General features: G+C 39.5%; 2 protein-coding genes across 8 annotated transcripts in view; both read left to right on the top strand.

Annotated features, from left to right (window-relative positions):
- Positions 1-1936, top strand: part of sfi1 (SFI1 centrin binding protein) — a 20086-nt gene extending 18150 nt beyond the window's left edge. For 5 of the 7 annotated variants that reach the window (XM_057846703.1, XM_057846708.1, XM_057846706.1 and 2 more), the window contains 5 exons: positions 108-312; positions 395-464; positions 530-662; positions 746-845; positions 921-1936. In XM_057846703.1, the coding sequence (XP_057702686.1) occupies positions 108-312; positions 395-464; positions 530-662; positions 746-845; positions 921-1070 (658 nt within the window). In that variant the 3' untranslated portion in view covers positions 1071-1936. The remainder of the gene's footprint in view (positions 1-107; positions 313-394; positions 465-529; positions 663-745; positions 846-920) is intronic. The other 2 variants (XM_057846705.1, XM_057846707.1) reach the window with 2 other exon arrangements.
- Positions 1574-15649, top strand: sxph (saxiphilin). The gene is made up of 13 exons (XM_057845582.1): positions 1574-1673; positions 5508-5716; positions 5890-5989; positions 6057-6233; positions 7910-8072; positions 9744-9808; positions 9871-10028; positions 10444-10630; positions 10710-10858; positions 14866-14962; positions 15109-15153; positions 15229-15340; positions 15506-15649. The coding sequence occupies exons 1-13, from the start codon at positions 1574-1576 to the stop codon at positions 15513-15515; spliced, it is 1572 nt and encodes a 523-aa protein (XP_057701565.1). The 3' UTR covers positions 15516-15649.
- The last annotated feature ends 1816 nt before the right edge of the window (positions 15650-17465 follow it).

Below are 17465 nucleotides of genomic sequence, written 5' to 3' on the forward strand. Positions count from 1 at the left end.
GTCACAAACCATGAAACAAGTTTAATCTGTGAAATTATTTACTCAGCAAAAAAGAGCTACTGTATGTTCTTTCTTTTTTCCCTACTTCCACATATTTGCTAGAGTAGCAACACGACTGTGGCAGCACATTTCTTCTGCACAGACAGATCTTCGTCCCTACATCATTCTTCTATTAATTTCAGCGCCACATGCCAAAACATAGACGTGGTTAATTTGCCACTCCAGAAAGGTCCCGTTTGTATTATGGAGCAACCTGAGCCACCGTCTGAGCTGCTCCTGCCGCCTTCTACTTTCATGAGCGCAGAAAGTCAGGTAATAATTACAACTCTGATTTTGAGCTTTGCTTGGATTCACTTCCTAGTCTCCCATCTTCTAATTGTTGTTTATGTCCAAGTTGGGATGTGACAGTACCTTCAGCCCAAAAACAGGACCAGGTTTGGAACCGAGTTCATCAACACCTTCAGGTACATTCACAGTAACTCTCCACTTTCTGACTAATACAGTATTAATTATGATGAACGTATTATAGTATCTCTTCAAGATGTACACCCAAGAGAATCAAATGGAAGTTCAGAAACGGATACAACTTTATCGCTGTTGACGGAGCTAATAAGCATCCAGCAGGACATGAGGAGCTTCCAGCAGGAAAGGAAGCAGCTCAGGTGAACACTTGTGGAATAAGTGTTTCCCTCGCTCCATTGTATTCTTTTACTTTGTTGTTTACTGAAGATTTTTGGCTACTTAGGCTCTGGCAGAGAGTTAAAGACGTGTTGCAGGGTTGGCTGCAGACCAGTGGAAAAGATGAGGAAATGGAAAGCAATGCAGTTTGGCAGCAGGTGAAGGAGGTAAGTGAGGTTTGTTGGGGATGCAAAACAAATTCCCCAAGTATCCCTCTGAGTTGATAATTTGAATGTTTACAGCTTGAAGAACGCATCGAGAGACTTTCTTGTGAGCTGGCAACACGAAGACTGACAATGCGTTTTCATGTTCAAAGGATCCAACATTTACAATCTGTCCTCGACTGCTATGGATTTTCTTCACTGTATCGGCAAGTGCAAATGCAAACATAACCTTAAGCATGGATAGATAGCAGTTTAGGTCTTCTGAGGCTACGGGTCGGCAACCATTTGTACTCAAAAAGCCATTTGTAAACATTTATATATGCTCATGTACAGTTAAAGCTAAAAGTTTACAAACACTGTGCAAAACACATGAAATCTTTTTGTTCTCACTGTCAGAAGGCAAAAAAGACTAGACCTCTCCTGTTTCAGGTCAATCAGGATTACTGAAATTATTTAATTTTGTCCAATGCCACGATAATGGAAGAGAGAATTTCTTAGAAACTTTTTATTACTATTTTTACTATTGTTTTCTTGGAGGTCAAAAGTTAAAATAAACAAAAGGTGTCTTTAAAGGACACGGGAAAGTCCAGATGATCAGGTCATGCTTTGAAAGCTCCTCATAGGTTAACCAACAACATGTGAATTCGTTGACGGCAGACCTGGGGATAAATTTAAGGCCACGCCTCAAAAACTCTGCTATTTTCTTTGAAATTATGATACAATAAAAAGAAATGGGCCAGAAAATTAGAAAGGAAAAACATGGAGCTCCAAAAGTCTGGCTCAAGGAATGGGCCAGGATTCCAGCAGAGTACTGTCAGAAGCTTGTTGAAGGTTTGCAGTTCAAAGCAAATACTACTGAACATTAGGGAAATATATGTAAACCTTTGATTTTGAAGAAAGTAATATAAAATTATGTCTGTTTTTATTGTGGCATTTAACAAAGTTAGATATTTCAGTAATGCTGAGTGACCTGAAACAGTCTGGTTTGACTTCAGAAAGAAAGACAAAAAATAAAATGTGTTTTTGCATCATCACATTTTTTCCTGCTGTTAAAGGTGGCTTCCAATAAACTCCCATTTTTAGCATTATTAAAACATTGTGTTAATCAACTTTTTATTTTTCCTCAGCATTTACTTGTTTTGTACTGAAACAATGGTTCATAAGTTCTGTGTAGGAACTAGCTCCAATACAAAATCTCTATAGATGTTATTAAAATTTTTGTATTAATATTTCCAGATGAGAAATTATTTATTTGGCATTCAGCGTTCTTTAGCAGCAGTAGTTCCGTTTAGCAATGAAGTGAAAGTTGATGCTTTCAGATTTATTTTCATTTTCGTCCTTTCCATTAGGCTGACTGAAACAGCAGAATTATTCTGTAAACATCTTTAGAATTTTATTACTCTTCTGACCCTCATTCAACTTTGTATTCTGATTCATCGCACAGTCAAATCAATAGGATTCGATAGTAATTCGCAACTAAAAACTCAATTTTCACCATACAGCTGTATATTGCCAGTCGATTACCATGTTTTATAAGTAGCATTTAAAAATAAATTTCAAAAGTATTTCAGATGAAGATTGTAATTAACGTGGAGTTGCTAAAACGTCTTTTTGTCACCTCATTAAAATGTAATAATGAATAAAAGAACGGAGTAAAAAGAATGTTTTGGTGTGTTTAGCCTTTTTTCATGCTTTTTTTTCCTTTAATAAATTAATGAATAGATTTTCAATTAGATTTTGAGCCACTAAAATATTTTTCATTAGTGACATTTTAACAGGATTACCTTCAGTAGGTTTTTTTTTTTTTTTTTTTTTTTTTTTTTTTACACCTTTGATGAATTTATATTGCTCTCACTATTCCCCTATGAAACAATATGAGCCATCATTGATGACTCATTTTTGGGCCAAAAAAGGAAAGGTCAAAGATAAGCAGCCAACTTAGCACAAAGTCACTTACAGCTACAAATCAAGTCAGAAACCTTGGCGTAATTATTGACTCAGACCTAAAATTTGATAGCCATCTAAAGTCCGTCACTAAATCCGCTTATTACCACCTAAAAAATATAACCAGAATTAAGGGGCTTCTGACTCAACAAGACATGGAAAAACTTATGCATGCATTCATTTTCAGCAGATTGGACTACTGCAACGGTATATTTACAGGTCTTGATAAAAAATCAGTCAGGAAGCTGCAGCTAGTACAGAATGCTGCAGCCAGAGTCCTCACAAATACAAGGAAGCTGGACCACATTACACCGGTTTTGAAATCTCTACACGGGCTTCCAGTGAGTCAAAGGATAGACTATAAAATACTACTGCTCGTCTACAAAACACTTAATGGCCTTGGACCAAAATACATGCTTGACTTGTTAGATTCCTTTGAGACATCTAGACCCCTAAGGTTGTCTGGAACGGGTCTTTTGCATGTTCCAAGAACAAGAACCAAGCAGGGTGAGGCAGCATTTAGTTATTATGCTCCTCACCTCTGGAACAAGTTACCCGAACGTCTGAAGTATGCTCAAACTGTTAGCTCCTTTAAATCAGGGCTAAAAACACTTTTGTTTGGCACTGCATATCCATAACTGTCTATATATTTCAACTTACCTGCCTTCTATTCCTCTTGTGCTTATCTCCATTGCTGATTTCAATGATTATTAGTAGTAGTAGTTTTTGCTTTATTTTTATTTTTGTTTTATTTTTATTTATTTATTTTTATTCTGTGATTAAATGCGATCATTTGTTTTGGTTTTTACGTTGTGTTGATTTAAATGTGATTTTTATGGTCTTCATGTGATGTAAAGCACTTTGAATTGCCTTGTGTTGAATTGTGCTATATAAATAAATTTGCCTTGCCTTGCCTCTTCAATAACCTTATAAATCGAAACATGTTCTTGTGGCAGGGAAAAACATTACTATGTATTGCTTTCAATTCCACTCTTCAGTTATGGTTTTTGATAGCTTGTGGAAGCAGGTGAGCACAATGCTATTCACAGGCCATCATCTCAGTTTGTACGATCATGTTACACTCGTGAGCTTTTTGATTGTTGAGTAGAACTCACGCTGCTAAATTCTTAAAAGCTTCTTTTTTTTCTTTTTTTTACAAGCTGGGCCAGCAATTTGTTCAGAACAACTGTAAAGAATGAAGCTCATTAATTTCAAGTGTTCTCATGCTTCAGAATGGGTGTTGTCCTGTTTCCCACTGTTGCTAAATGTTTCCATTTGTGTGAAAAAAGCCCTTTCATGATTTACCCTGAGGCTTGATGTTGCGCAGTTGAATTTCTGTTTCTCTCTTACACCCAGTGCGTCCGATGCCTTTTAATACTCTGAGCACGCAATACAGGAATGTCAAAAGTTTTTGTTAAAAAGTGAGCAGGTTTGTTGACAGCAGCCTACAATAGGACACAATGCGAGGGATTAATGTCGTCTTGCTGTGTTTCATTCTTATCTGCAGCACCTCAAGTAAGTATTCAAATATTGTCCTATATAATTTTTATTATTACAGGCTGAATTTTTATTATCAAACCAAGTCGCCACTCTGGTTGTTGTCGTTCTCCTTGTGGACGCTAACTTTGAAGTCCTACTCCTCTGTCATTTGTGAACCGATCATCTTAAAACTTTGTAGCTATGTAGCATATGACATTATCTATTGATCCTCGGAGCCCTTTTTTTTCTTTTTTTTTTTTTTTTCTTTTTAATCGGGGATAAATTAATTGTAGACTTGTTGTACCTGTAGGTTTCCGGTTAGCCAATAGAGGGCAGTGACTGTTGCTTGTAGGTTACAAGTTGCTTGTAGGTGGCGAAAAAGCTACTAGAGGGCAGCCATCAGCCTTTAATTGCACACATGGGCTTGTTTCCTATGGAGGACTAGGTGTGCAAAAATTAAATAGATAAATACACAATTAAATTAATAAATGTGTCATTAAAATGCTTCCTTTCAATATTAATTTATTTCAATTAGTATTTTTACACTTTTAATTTATATTAATTTCAATTTTTTTCCCCCGCTTTTTATTTATTTCAATTTGTATTTAATTATTTCAACATTTCCTTATTAATGTTTATTTCAACATTTATTTAATTATTCCAATATATATTTATTTATTTCAACATTTTTTTATTTATTTTATTGTGTTCCCCTTGTGGCTGCATGAAATAATTTTATCTCTCATTGGCTCATCAAACTCGGCGGGCGATTGTGAACTAGGCGGGGTTTGAGTTGAGCGAGTCAAGCGACATAGCTATGGAGTCAATCAAGATAGTGCTCCTTCCCAACATGACAGCGATTGCTGAGGTTCTGCATGAATTTTCTTGGGATGTAATAACGGACATGTTGAATAGAAATGGAAATAAATGTTGAAATAATTAAATACAAATTGAAATAAATAAAAAGTTAAAAACATAAATATAAATTTAAATAAAAAGTGAAAAAAAAAACTAAATAAATTAAAATTGAAATAAGTAAATATTGAAATAGAAGCGTTTTAATGACACATTTAATAATTTAACTGTGTATCAAGTCTATGCATGGCCATTGATAATGATTCACAGTGGGGTGAATGGTCGAGCTGCCATATTTAAAATCCTATTTTTGCTGACAGCTTTTAGTATTTTGGAGTAGATATCACAAGAACTGGTCACTACTGTCAATATATGACATACACAAAGCAAAGAATATTAAATTTGTGACTGAAATCCATTCTTTTATAATAGCCAAGAAGATTCGCTGGTGCACTGTGTCCAATCCTGAACAAAGAAAGTGTGCAGAGATGGCTAAAGCCTTGATGGCTGTGTTGCCTCCCACCGATCTTAACACTTTTGCCAGACTTTCTTGCATCCGTGCATCCAGCCAGACTGACTGCATCAACAAAGTCACAGTGAGCCACCCCTACCTTATTAAATACTGAAACATAATAAATTTGTCTCGATTGGAAATAATTCCAACATGCTGCAAGTAACTCGCATTAGCTGTAGATGTGTTGGTTGTATAGTCAAGCCACCAAAATCAAGCAAATTCTATTTTTCAGTTCAAACCAAACTCGTTTTTTAGGCTAATCGCGCAGACATAGTTACGCTTGACGCAGGAGATGTTTACTCTGCGGTAAAGCAATACGGCCTGACAGCATTTGCCAAGGAGATATACAGTGACGGTGAGTTTATTCTACATTTTGTCATTGTGAAGTTATTTTATTCAGTGTTCATGCCTATGTCTGGCAGGAAGCTGTGTTTTATCTGTGGCTGTGGTGAGAAACAGCAATTTAGACATAACGTCCCTGCGGGGTCTCAGGAGCTGTCACAGTGGGCTTCGATGGACGGCCGGTTGGAGTCTTCCACTTGGGTTCCTGCTTTCCCGAAACTACCTGAGCTGGACAAAGGAGAGAACGCTCACACAGGGTGATGAGCAAAATTGAAATTTCCTAACTTTGAAATATGTTTTGTTAGTGTACACTTAATTAAAAATTGAAAAGATCTGATGAGCTCACCTGTCAAACAAAACTGTTGCTAGTTCAATAATTTCTGAATCTAGTCAGCTGTCCGGGGTCCCTTTGCTCTTCTGTTAGCTAGTCTCATGCCCAGTTGTTAGGAAACAAGAGATAAACTTAACTGTACAGAAGTGGAAAAGCTCAAGAAGCCCAAGGTAACAAGTCAGCATAAGGGTATGTTTTATCCACTAAGCATCTGCACACAGTGCAGACCAAGAGATATAAAGAGAGATGTTGTCGAGAAAATAGATGGAAAAAAGGGCGGAGGAAGACGGCAATAACGAGACAAAGGAGAAAGCTAGAAAGCTAAACCAGGAAATAAGACAAAGCGTATCTAGCGCTTGGCTTCACGGACACTACACTTGAGGAAAAGGAAAGAAGTGTTGACTTTCTACAAATGTTCGGACCAGGCAGTATGAAGCTAAAAAAGGTGTCGTAACGAGTGCTGTTAATTTTAAGATAAAAAAGTAATTAGTTACAGTCACAAATCACTTCTCCCAAAAAGTAATTGAGATAATAACTCCATTACCTCATTGTAAGAGTAATTAATTACTGACGTTACTTTGCATGTTCTACATGTGATTACATTATACATTCTATAACATTTTTCACATCAAAGATGTCAACTGAAGTAGAATAAAAAGACTATACAGTATTTTAGAACATTTGGTATGTATTTGGATCAAATATATTAGTCTGGTAATAAAACACAAATGTAAATTGACCATTTACCAGTGCAAATCTCTGAAACTATGTTAGGCCTACTGCACAATAAGCAGAACACTATCATTAAATATTCTGTCAAGTAACAATATTAAATATTGTAAATAATTCAAGTTTGGCAACGCAACCTTTGAAATTCCCCGGCCAGTCGCCATTATCGCTGTCTCGTAATGTTTGCCAGAGCTTGCACTGAAGAAGGGCATGATCCGCCCACCTATCCAATTATCATGGCGTTTGCAACGGTGTCACCACCTCTTTCTCTTCTGGGCAGCTGATGTGTGACAAAATCACACAACTCGCGCTTCATTCAACCAAATTATAGTAACCCCCCCCCCCCCCCCCTTCATATCCTGAGTAACAGCAACGGTGTTGCAAATATGGAAAATGTAACTAATTAGACTGCTCACTACTGAATAAAAATAACGCCATTAGAAATGTTATTATACCCTAACACTTCAATTAACAACACTGGTCTTAAGAAGACATTAAACCCCGATCTCACTCTGAAGTCGTTTGAATCTGTTCAATGAAAACGTGCCAAATATCGTTACTAGTCTCAATTCACTTTTGAAAAATTTACAGAAAAACTATAAAAGGCCATTTCTAAAGAAATTGCACAGGGACGCTTGCTCTCTTGGTCCGTAAAATCCCATGGGTCACTTCCTGTTGATAGTTGGGCATTTACAAGTATCGACCTGTTGATTCTATGTCACTTCCTGTTCATTTTTATTCAATTCCTATTGATTTTGCGGCATTGTTGGCTTAAGTCCTGTTCATTTGGGGCACTCTCTTCTTCCTGCTGGTGGTTTGATTTGCAATATCCAGCCTTTTTTGCTTACATTACTTTTTACCCCTTACGGCCAGATGTGAGCAGCTTTTTCAATGCTAGCTGTGTCCCTGGAGCTGCTGCAATAGCGCCACATCTGTGTGCTCTGTGCCAAGGCCAGAAGTCTTACGTCAGCCAAAAGAACCACCACTGCGAGACGTCTCACAGCGAACCTTTCTACAGCAACTATGGTGCCCTCAGGTCACAATCGCGTAACCTAAACTCTTTGATTTTGGATGGACATAGAAAAACTACAAAGTACACATACTGTTTACTATATAATAGTCCTTCTCAAAAAATTAGCATATTGTGATAAGGTTCATTATTTTCTGTAATGTACTGATAAACATCAAACTTTCATATATTTTAGATTCATTATACACAACTGAAGTAGTTCAAGCCTTTTACTGTTTTAGTATTGAAGATTTTGGCAAAAAAGTCAAGAAAAAACAAAAATCCCTATCTCAAAAAATTAGCATATTTCATCCGACCAATACAAAAAAAGAGTTTTTTATAGAAAAAAAGTCAACCTTCAATTATTTATATCAGCAATGGACTCGATACTTGGTCGGGAATCCTTTTGCAGAAATGACTGCTTCAATGCGGCGTGGCATGGAGGCAATCAGCCTGTGGCACTGCTCAGGTGTTATGGAGCCCCAGGATGCTTCGATGGCGGCCTTAAGCTCATCCACAGTGTTGGGTCTGGGTTCTCTCAACTTCCTCTTCACAATATATCACAGATTCTCTATGGGGTTCAGGTCAGGAGAGTTGGCAGGCCAATTGAGCACGGTAATGCCATGGTCAGTAAACCATGTGTTTTTGTGGTTTTGGCACTGTGAGCAGGTACTGAAAAATGAAATCTTCATCTCCATAAAGCTTCTCAGCAGATGGAAGCATGACGTGCTCTAAAATCTCCTGATAGCTAGCTGCATTGACCCTGCCCTTGATAAAACACAGTAGACCAACACCAGCAGCTGACATGCACCCCAGACCATCACTGACTGTCGGTACTTGACACTGGACTTAAGGTATTTTGGCATTTCCTTCTCCCCAGTCTTCCTCCAAACTCTGGCACCTTGATTTCCGAATGACATGCAAAATTTGCTTTCATCTGAAAAAAAAAGTACTTTGGACCACTGAGCAACAGTCCAGTGCTGCTTCTCTGTAGCCCAGGTCAGGCGCTTCTGCCGCTGTTTCACACACGCCTGTGCACGGTGGCTCTGGATGTTTCTACTCCAGACTCATTCCACTGTTTCTGCAGGTCCCCCAAGGTCTGGAATCGGCCCTTCTCCAAAATCTTTCTCGGGGTGCGGTCACCTCTTCTGGTTGTGCAGCGTTTCCTGCCACACTTTTTCCTTCCCACAGACTTCCCACTGAGGTGCCTTGATACAGCACTCTGGGAACAGCCTATTCGCCCAGAAATTTCTTTCTGTGTCTTAGCCTCTTGCTTGAGGGTGTCAATGATTGCCTTCTGGACAGCAGTCAGGTCGGCAATCTTGCCCATGATTGCGGTTTTGAGTAATGAACCAGGCTGGGAGTTTTTAAAAGCCTCAGGAATCTTTTGCAGGGGTTTTGAGTTCATTCGTTGATTCAAATGATTAGGTCAGTAGCTTCTTTAGAGTACCTTTTCATGATATGCTTATTTTTTGAGATAGGGATTTTTTTTTTTTTTTTTTTTGCAAAAATTTGCAAAATTAAAACAATAAAAGGCTTGAACTACTTCAGTTGTGTGTAATGAATCTAAAATATATGAAAGCCTAATGTTTATCATTACATTATAGAAAATAATGAACTTTATCACAATATGCTCATTTTTTGAGAAGGACTAGTATATTGCGAATGTATATGCTGTTTAACTATTTTCTGTCACAGATGTCTCAAGAGTGGTACTGGGGATGTTGCATTTGTGGACCATTTAACAATTCAAAGTATAGAAAGTAAGTATCACTAATGTCTTTAGAAAATTCTCCATTTACCAGTAATCTATTTGTTCTTTCAGACAGTGAGAGGGACAAGTTGAGATTACTGTGCACAGATGGCACTCAAGCACCACTCAGCCACTACAATGCATGTCATCTGGGCCGCGGTCCAGGAGGGGCTGTTGTCACCAGATTGAGTTTTCGCAAAGTGGCTCGTAAATTTCTTCCTACGTTGCAGGTATAGCACATGTATTCCATAAATAAAACACATACACACACACCTGTTTTCTGACCGTCATCACAATATGCGGTCCAGGTAGATAGTCACCTTCAATGCAAATGTAAGTATCTTAAGAAGGGCAAATATTATGATAAAAAAAATACAAGATGCACTGTGACCAATATTCGATCTGAGAAACTCAGTACTGTGAGGCAGACAAGTGAACAACTGGCCCACCTTGATGTCAGTTGATTGGTTTATTCAAATAAAATAATGGCAAAGTGAAGGGAGGAGGAGTGGTCCAAAGCAGAACACTAAAATACTTTCAAAGTATAATAAATGGACAATACTCTTATAAAGTTTAATTTGAAAAAGTCTTAGTTGTGAAATGCAGTCAGACATGAATTATATTATTTTAAAATTTGTTAAAAAGATGCTGTTTGGCCGTCAAGGGCGAGAGAATCATCGCTTCCAACTCTTCGACTCAACTTCTTTTGGGGCAAGAGACCTTCTTTTCAAAGATGCCACTGCCAAACTAGCTGCTCTGCCAGATGACGTTGACATCAGTGAAGTGTTGGGACTGGGTTTTATCGCACTGCTCAAAGGTCTTGGACATGAAGGTGCTTGCTCCAAGGGGAATGCTTTTTCTCTTCCTTTGTTGACCGTCCAATTTGTTTCAAACCCTGTGTTTGAGTGCAGGAAGCTCATTGGAGGACAGCGTTGTGCGGTGGTGCTGCATTAGCCATGCAGAACAGACAAAATGTGAGCAGTGGGCTCTGAGTATAGATTCAGACCCGCTGGTGTGCGTTAGAGGGACCTCCATGCAGGATTGTGTGGCAAAAATTAAGGTAAGTTTAAACATAAAATGTGTGTTGCAAAAGATCCAGGACCGGTGTCACAAAATTGCAGTGCCACCTATACAGACTTCTTTAAGCCATCCACATCATCAAAATGTGTCTGCTTGATGACCCTATGGTGCCTGAAAAAAAAAAAAACAGAATAAATCATGCAGTTCCAAAGTGGGTGAAAAGGGAGGATTGTCAAATATGACAATATTCTCCTGGTAAGGAAATGTCAAATGGACATTGGTCATTAGAACATTGTGAGCAGGCGTGTTGTCACGGTTAAGCTCTTTTGATGCAAAGAACATAGCAAATGCTAGACAGTACAGTGCCTTTGAAGATGTGGATGATCATCGGGCCCACATTTAAGGAAAAAAATGGGTTTTAGGTCAAAATATAGCTTTTATGACACAAGTCCTGGAACTACTCTGACACAACTTTTACCACTTATACCAGTGATTCTCATTGACCTAAAAACGACTCAACTAGCAAAGACAAGCTGGGGTTAAAAGCAATCGACTGATCTCTGTTGTTGTGAGACAAAGAGCTAATCGGTCTGATTTCAACATGTCTTTTGAGAATTATGTTTGTACACAGAGCATGGGGATATATAAGAAAATATGAATTGAGTAATGTGTCTTTGAATCAAACTCATGGCGGTAATTTGACTTGGAGTGACTGGTTTGTCGTTGGGGTGTAACGATACATCGATATGGATCGATATATTGATTGGTTAAGTGACAATCAAATCAGTAAAAACTAGGGATGTACTGGAAGCAAAATTCTTGGCTGAAACGTAAAACCAAATATTGGAAACACTTGGACAAAAAAAACGAAAGGCCGAAAAATACAAATGTATAAAATTCATTTTTGAAATGTATTTTATTTATTTTAACGATCAGGCAAAAATAAAATATGGTCCCTTCCCACAAGTACGCAAACATCTTGCAAAATGTTCTACGACCCCCAAGGTTCGAGAAATTTTGTTTGAAAGGTGCAGACTCTGAAGCCCCTCATGAGGGTGCGTTCCTGGTGGCAGCGAGCATTTTGTGGCAAACTGAACCCGTCCTATTGCAGAGATGCCGCCGTTGTTGAAGCATTCTGTTCGGTGGACATCACAGCCATTGAGACATTGATAAATGCGCTTTCTTGGTTTGGGACATTCGAAAAATGGGTCTCACTCCTCCAGTTGCTAAGCTAAATGAGATCTCGATGTACGTTTGTGTGGAACTGTAGTTTACAACAACAACAAAAAAACTATTCCGTTCTCGCCGAAACTAGTAAAGCTCTTTACAAAGCTATTACAATCATCTTCCTTAAATAAGATTCGCTGTTCTTGTGCAAAAAGACTACGCCGCCGCATCGCCAATCCCGGCACCGGAACCCCCAACCCGAGCACGCCCTACCACATCCAGCAGCACGCAAGCCCCACCGGGCGCGCGACAGCCACGCAGGCGGGCGGAGAAACCGCGCGGGCGCCAACCAAGGGCCACGGCCCCCACCCAGCCATCCCGGGGAGGGAGGGCGGGCGGGCGGGCGGGGGGTCTATGCGCAGCCCATCCCTCCTCCCGCCGCCCAGCAAGGGAGCCACCGTCCCCCCCCCCCCCGGGACCCAGGGTGGTCCCCCGGGCCACCCGCGTGCCCATCAACTGGCCTTCAGGGATGGCAGAAGGGGACGCATCACCAACCCCACGCCTACACCCACCCCCGCCCGCCCGGGCCACGAGCCACAGCCACAGCCCCCCAACCGGCACGGTACGCCACGGGACCCCCAGCGGCCCACCAAGCCCCAGGCAAGGCAGGGTTCCCCGCCGGTGCAGGCGACACCCTGCTGAATTGATATATTTCTTTGATACCTCAAAATACTCCCAAACCGTTGGACATGTTGGCTGCGAGCCAGTAGTTCTGCTTCTCGCCATGTTTTGATGGCATCATAACAAGTTCTTTATACTTTTCGGTGGTAAGCTTTTGGTCTTTTAACCAAAAACCGAAAATGCAGTTTTAGCTATTTTTGGCTGAAGGTTTTGGGCGTCGAATTTTCGATCACATCTCTAATAAAAACACAAAACAGTGAACATCGTCATTTTTTAGACATGACTTTTTGTTAAAAAAAAAAAAGCTTTTCATTTAAATGTCTGAAATGTATTGAGCAACAAAATTGTCAAAAACGTCAACTTTGCTTATTTATTTTTTTTAAATTGCTTTTGGTGAAATGTTTTTGCTTGAAACTGTATATGTTATAGTTCCGTCATCTCTCAAAACCGCTTCGGTCACGCTCATTTTTAAGAAACCAAGCCTGGACCCCACCATTTTCAATAAACTCTGCTCCATTTCAAATTTACCCTTGTTCTCCCAAATCCTTGAAAAAAAACGTTGCATCCCAAATCCATAAACACCTAATCACCAATAACATCTGTGAGCTGTTCCAATCCAGTTTCCGCCCCTCCATGGCAAGGAAACAGCCTTAATCAAAATTACTAACCACATCTTTGTAGCTTCCGACTCCGGCTCACTATCAATACTCGTTCTTCTCGACCTCACAGTTGCCTTTAACACCATTTCTCACACAATCCTTCTAGACCAGCTCTCCTCCATTGGTATCACCTACACACCCTATTCTTGGTTCACTTCCTACCTCTGACCGCTCACAATTCGTCAAACTTGGCCCCCACAAATCCAATCCCTTCCTGTCTCCACTGGCGTGCCCCAGGGCTCTGTCCTTGGGCCGCTCCTTTCATCATCAACATTCTCCCTCTCGGCTCCATCTTCCGTAAATACAACATTCACTTCCACTGCTACGTGGATGACACCCAGCTCTACATTTCCACAAAACCAACCCGCTCCCTCTCGCCCTCCTCTCTCACCCTCTGCCTAGAAGACATTAATTCATTATTCTCCTCTAACTTCCTGCCATTCAATATGTGTAAAACCTAAGTCCTTCTTGTAGGCACCTCCGCCATGCTCAATAATGACAATAACTTCTCTATTGCCATCAATAACGAACCGATCTCTCCTTCTACTCAAGTAAAGAGTCTGGGTGTCATCCTCAACAGCACACCTTTCTTCCGTTCCCATATCAACGTCATCACCAGATCAGCCTACTTCCACCCCTGTAATATTTCTCGCCACCTCCATTCTCTCACTTGCCACACCGCTTCCACTCTTGTTTGCAGTCTAATCACCTCCCGGCTTGACTATTTTAACTCACTGCCCTTCGGTCTCCCAAATAAGTCCCTTCAGAAACTGCAGCTCCTTCAAACTCAGAAACACGCCTCATCACACGGGCCTCTCAGCACACACCACATCACCCGCATCCTCCGTCAACTTCACTGGCACCCAGTTAAACAAGGAATTAACTTCAAAATCCTCAATACCTTCAAAGCAGTTCGGTTTCAGAGTTTTTAGTCACTGTGCCCCCCATCTCTGGAACTCCTTACCCCCCGACCTCCGCAACATATCAGTTCTCTCTCTTCTCAAATCCTGACTTAAAACATACCTGTTTAATCTCTCATACCCACCTTGATTTTTAGCTGTCTTGTCTCAACACTTTTACCCTGTTTTTATCTGTGTTTCTGATTATATCTGTCTCTTGTAAAGCGTCCTTGAGTGCCCGCAAAACATGCTTGAAATTAAATGCATTCATTCATTCATGTTTGAGGATTGCATCATTGGTTACCATGGGCGTCACTGGTTCTAATGTTTTTGTGCATATAAATCATAATCAGCCAACTAGCTTGCTTCCATTATGTAGTTTTGCTTAAAAATCATTGACTCACTAGCTAGTTTCCGCTAAACCAGTAGTGTCCAAACTACGGTCCGTGGCCCAGTTTTGATTGGCCTGTCGCAAATTATGAAAATATAATTGAATATGTCTATGAATTTAGGCTGTGAGTTTGAGAAAATGTGAAAGTGCAGGTCCCAAGGCGACAACAATCACAATTTCTGTCTTCTCATAATGTGCTCACTTGCTGTGCGACTTCCATGTCATTTATTGTTTTCTACTTTGCATACAGAGAGATGAAGTGGATGCTGTCTCTCTTGACGCCACTCATGTATTCATTGCAGCAAAATGTGGGCTTGTCCCTGTAGTAACAGAATATTATGGTAAAGGTGCGTTGGTATTCCATGAGCCTATTCCATGATCTTGTCATTAAACTACTATATATGAATACATTTTTAATTTTCAAAGTGTCATAGAAATACTTTGCCTCTTCACCTTTCACATGTTTAAAAATTATTGTATCGGTCTTATTTAGACACAGAATGTACTGCAATTGAAGTATCTGGCAAAAATACCAAAGGTAAGGCCAATAGTCTGATCAATGTGAATCAAACAGGTTAACTTTTATACAAAAACCTTGCCCGTTTCTGTTCAGTGTTGCCCTCAATTGTGGGCTTGGCAGTATCCAAGCGGTCAAGTAGGAGCATTACAATGGGCAACCTTGGAAGTCGCCGCTCCTGTCACGGTCACATGTACAGTCCCGCTGGGTGGGTGCTACCGCATATGCACACACTCAGCCGGGAGCATGACAACAGCAGCGTAATTTGTGATCCAAACCAAGGTGCTAAATGATTTAAGTTTGCAAACTCATTGGCAAGCTAACATCTTCAGTCTTGAACCATGCGTCTTTTAAGTCACCCCCTCTTTTTCAGTGTACAGTGACATATTTTGGAAAGGATGTCTTCCTGGTTCACATGGGAAACTGTGTAAAGTGTGTTTGGGAGGTTCTGAGGAGGCTACAACTAAACGCTGCACTGACAACCATAACGAGCGTTACTATGGCAACATGGGAGCTTTAAGGTATATGCAGGCGCTTACATGAACAGCAATTTTTGTTGTTGAGATTTTTATTCTTTTGAGTTTTATGAATTACTGTAAGAATAGGTGTAATAGAAAATGTATGAACAAATAACTGGAATTGTTTGTGTAACTTTAATCAACTACGGGCTGTACTCTATCAAAGGTGTCTGGTTGGAGATCCCAAAGGCAAAAGCTATGGTGATGTGGCCTTCCTTGAACACCACAATCTTCAAGACAATATTCTTCGTAAGACTGATTGATTTTATTGCTGATTTATTATGTATTTATACGCCAAAACTGATGAGAAAAAAAATGATGGGCCTTTCCCAGCCGTGGCAATGTTGCAACAACTTTTCCCAAAGTTAAAATATGTGTGCCTATCCATTGTTTTCGTCAAGGATGTTGAAGACTCCTAAATAATAACAGGTATTCTACTGTTCGAATGCGCAATTTCATGAAGCTATCATGATGCAAATAATCAGTACAGCGGTCATATAGTCAGACCAATGCGAAATGCGAGTTGAAGCGAAAGCATGATGCTATTTGTGGTTTTGTTTACAAACTGGATACCAATTTAGAGAAGTTGTCAACTTGACTTGTCATAAGTTAACAGTTGGATTGTGATAATTGACGCCTGACAGGCCACAGACTCAAACAGTTGGGAAATGTAGTTGAGCCGACCCCCCAAAAATTGTTATTTTCACTGGCATGCAGGCCTTGAAAGGCTGATACTGTAATGTGTACTCTTTTCCGTATAGCTCTGTCTAGTTTAGTCCTCACCCTTTGTTAACGTGCCGTGTGGTAGAGGTAAATGGAAAATAGTGTTTTATTTGTAGAACGAACAAACAAATAATGGTATGGTGCCTTTCAAGAATTTACAGGGGAGCGGATTCCCCCGGCTCTTCTTCTTTCCGACCAATGAGCTGACAGAACAATACAGCTCATCTCATTGGTCAAGGAGCCCTGTGGCTTGCTATGAGGAAAACAGAAGACAACATATGAGCGTGGGAGATAGGAAGTTTGAGTGAAGCTCGACTAAAAAGCATGTTCAAAATGATGATCATTTGTTTTCTTGTTCTTCTCTGTGTACTTTATTTTTACCGTTTGTATTATGCTTTTGAGTTCTATCAATTTTATTTGCATTTCCACATTATATTTGGGGTGATCATTTGTGAAATTGTTATTGCTAAGGGGACTTTGAATGCACCTAAATTGTTAAAAAAAAAAGAGAGAGAGAGAAAAGTTTACCACAGTTTAATGTTTGCACGTTTTCAAAAAATATTTTAAAAACATCCCCAAAAACACAAACACACACAAAAAGGCTCTTAGCCTAAAGGGTTAAATTATAGTGTTTTTTTTATTTTTTAATTTTTTTATTTTTTTTTCCAGTCACCAGTTAAATTGAACATACATTCCTGAGAAATGGAATCAAACTTGCAAACTATGTGACCTTAATATATAAGAGGACATACCCCCTAATACAAAAATAAGAAACAAACAGAAAAACCCATACATGCAAAAGAAAAAAAAAAAACAAACAGCATCTCGTCTGCCATAAAAATATACTATATATATATATAGTATACTTATACTATATATATATATATATATATATATATATATATACTGTATATTAGGGTCATGTCTCCGTAGTTCAGCAGTAGCAAATAGCTCCACACAGTGCTTCCCCAAAATCTGCATCCAACAATGTATACATAAAAAAATATGAGCTTTTGGGTCCAGCTGGAGGAGCGGCCTCATATCATATGTCACTAACGGAAGGAGAGAGAAAAAGCAAAAACAAAACAAAAG

This window comes from Corythoichthys intestinalis, chromosome 9 (genome assembly GCF_030265065.1).
Source record: "Corythoichthys intestinalis isolate RoL2023-P3 chromosome 9, ASM3026506v1, whole genome shotgun sequence".
In the NCBI taxonomy this organism is placed as follows: domain Eukaryota; kingdom Metazoa; phylum Chordata; class Actinopteri; order Syngnathiformes; family Syngnathidae; genus Corythoichthys; species Corythoichthys intestinalis.

Bases quoted from the DNA above. Each gene is read 5' to 3' on its own strand.
- sxph (XM_057845582.1), top strand. From the start codon at position 1,574: ATGGGCCAGAAAATTAGAAAGGAAAAACATGGAGCTCCAAAAGTCTGG. The intron at 10,029-10,443 runs GTATAGCACATG...TTTGTTAAAAAG, and splicing joins AATTTCTTCCTACGTTGCAG to ATGCTGTTTGGCCGTCAAGG. The intron at 14,963-15,108 runs GTGCGTTGGTAT...GGTCTTATTTAG, and splicing joins AACAGAATATTATGGTAAAG to ACACAGAATGTACTGCAATT.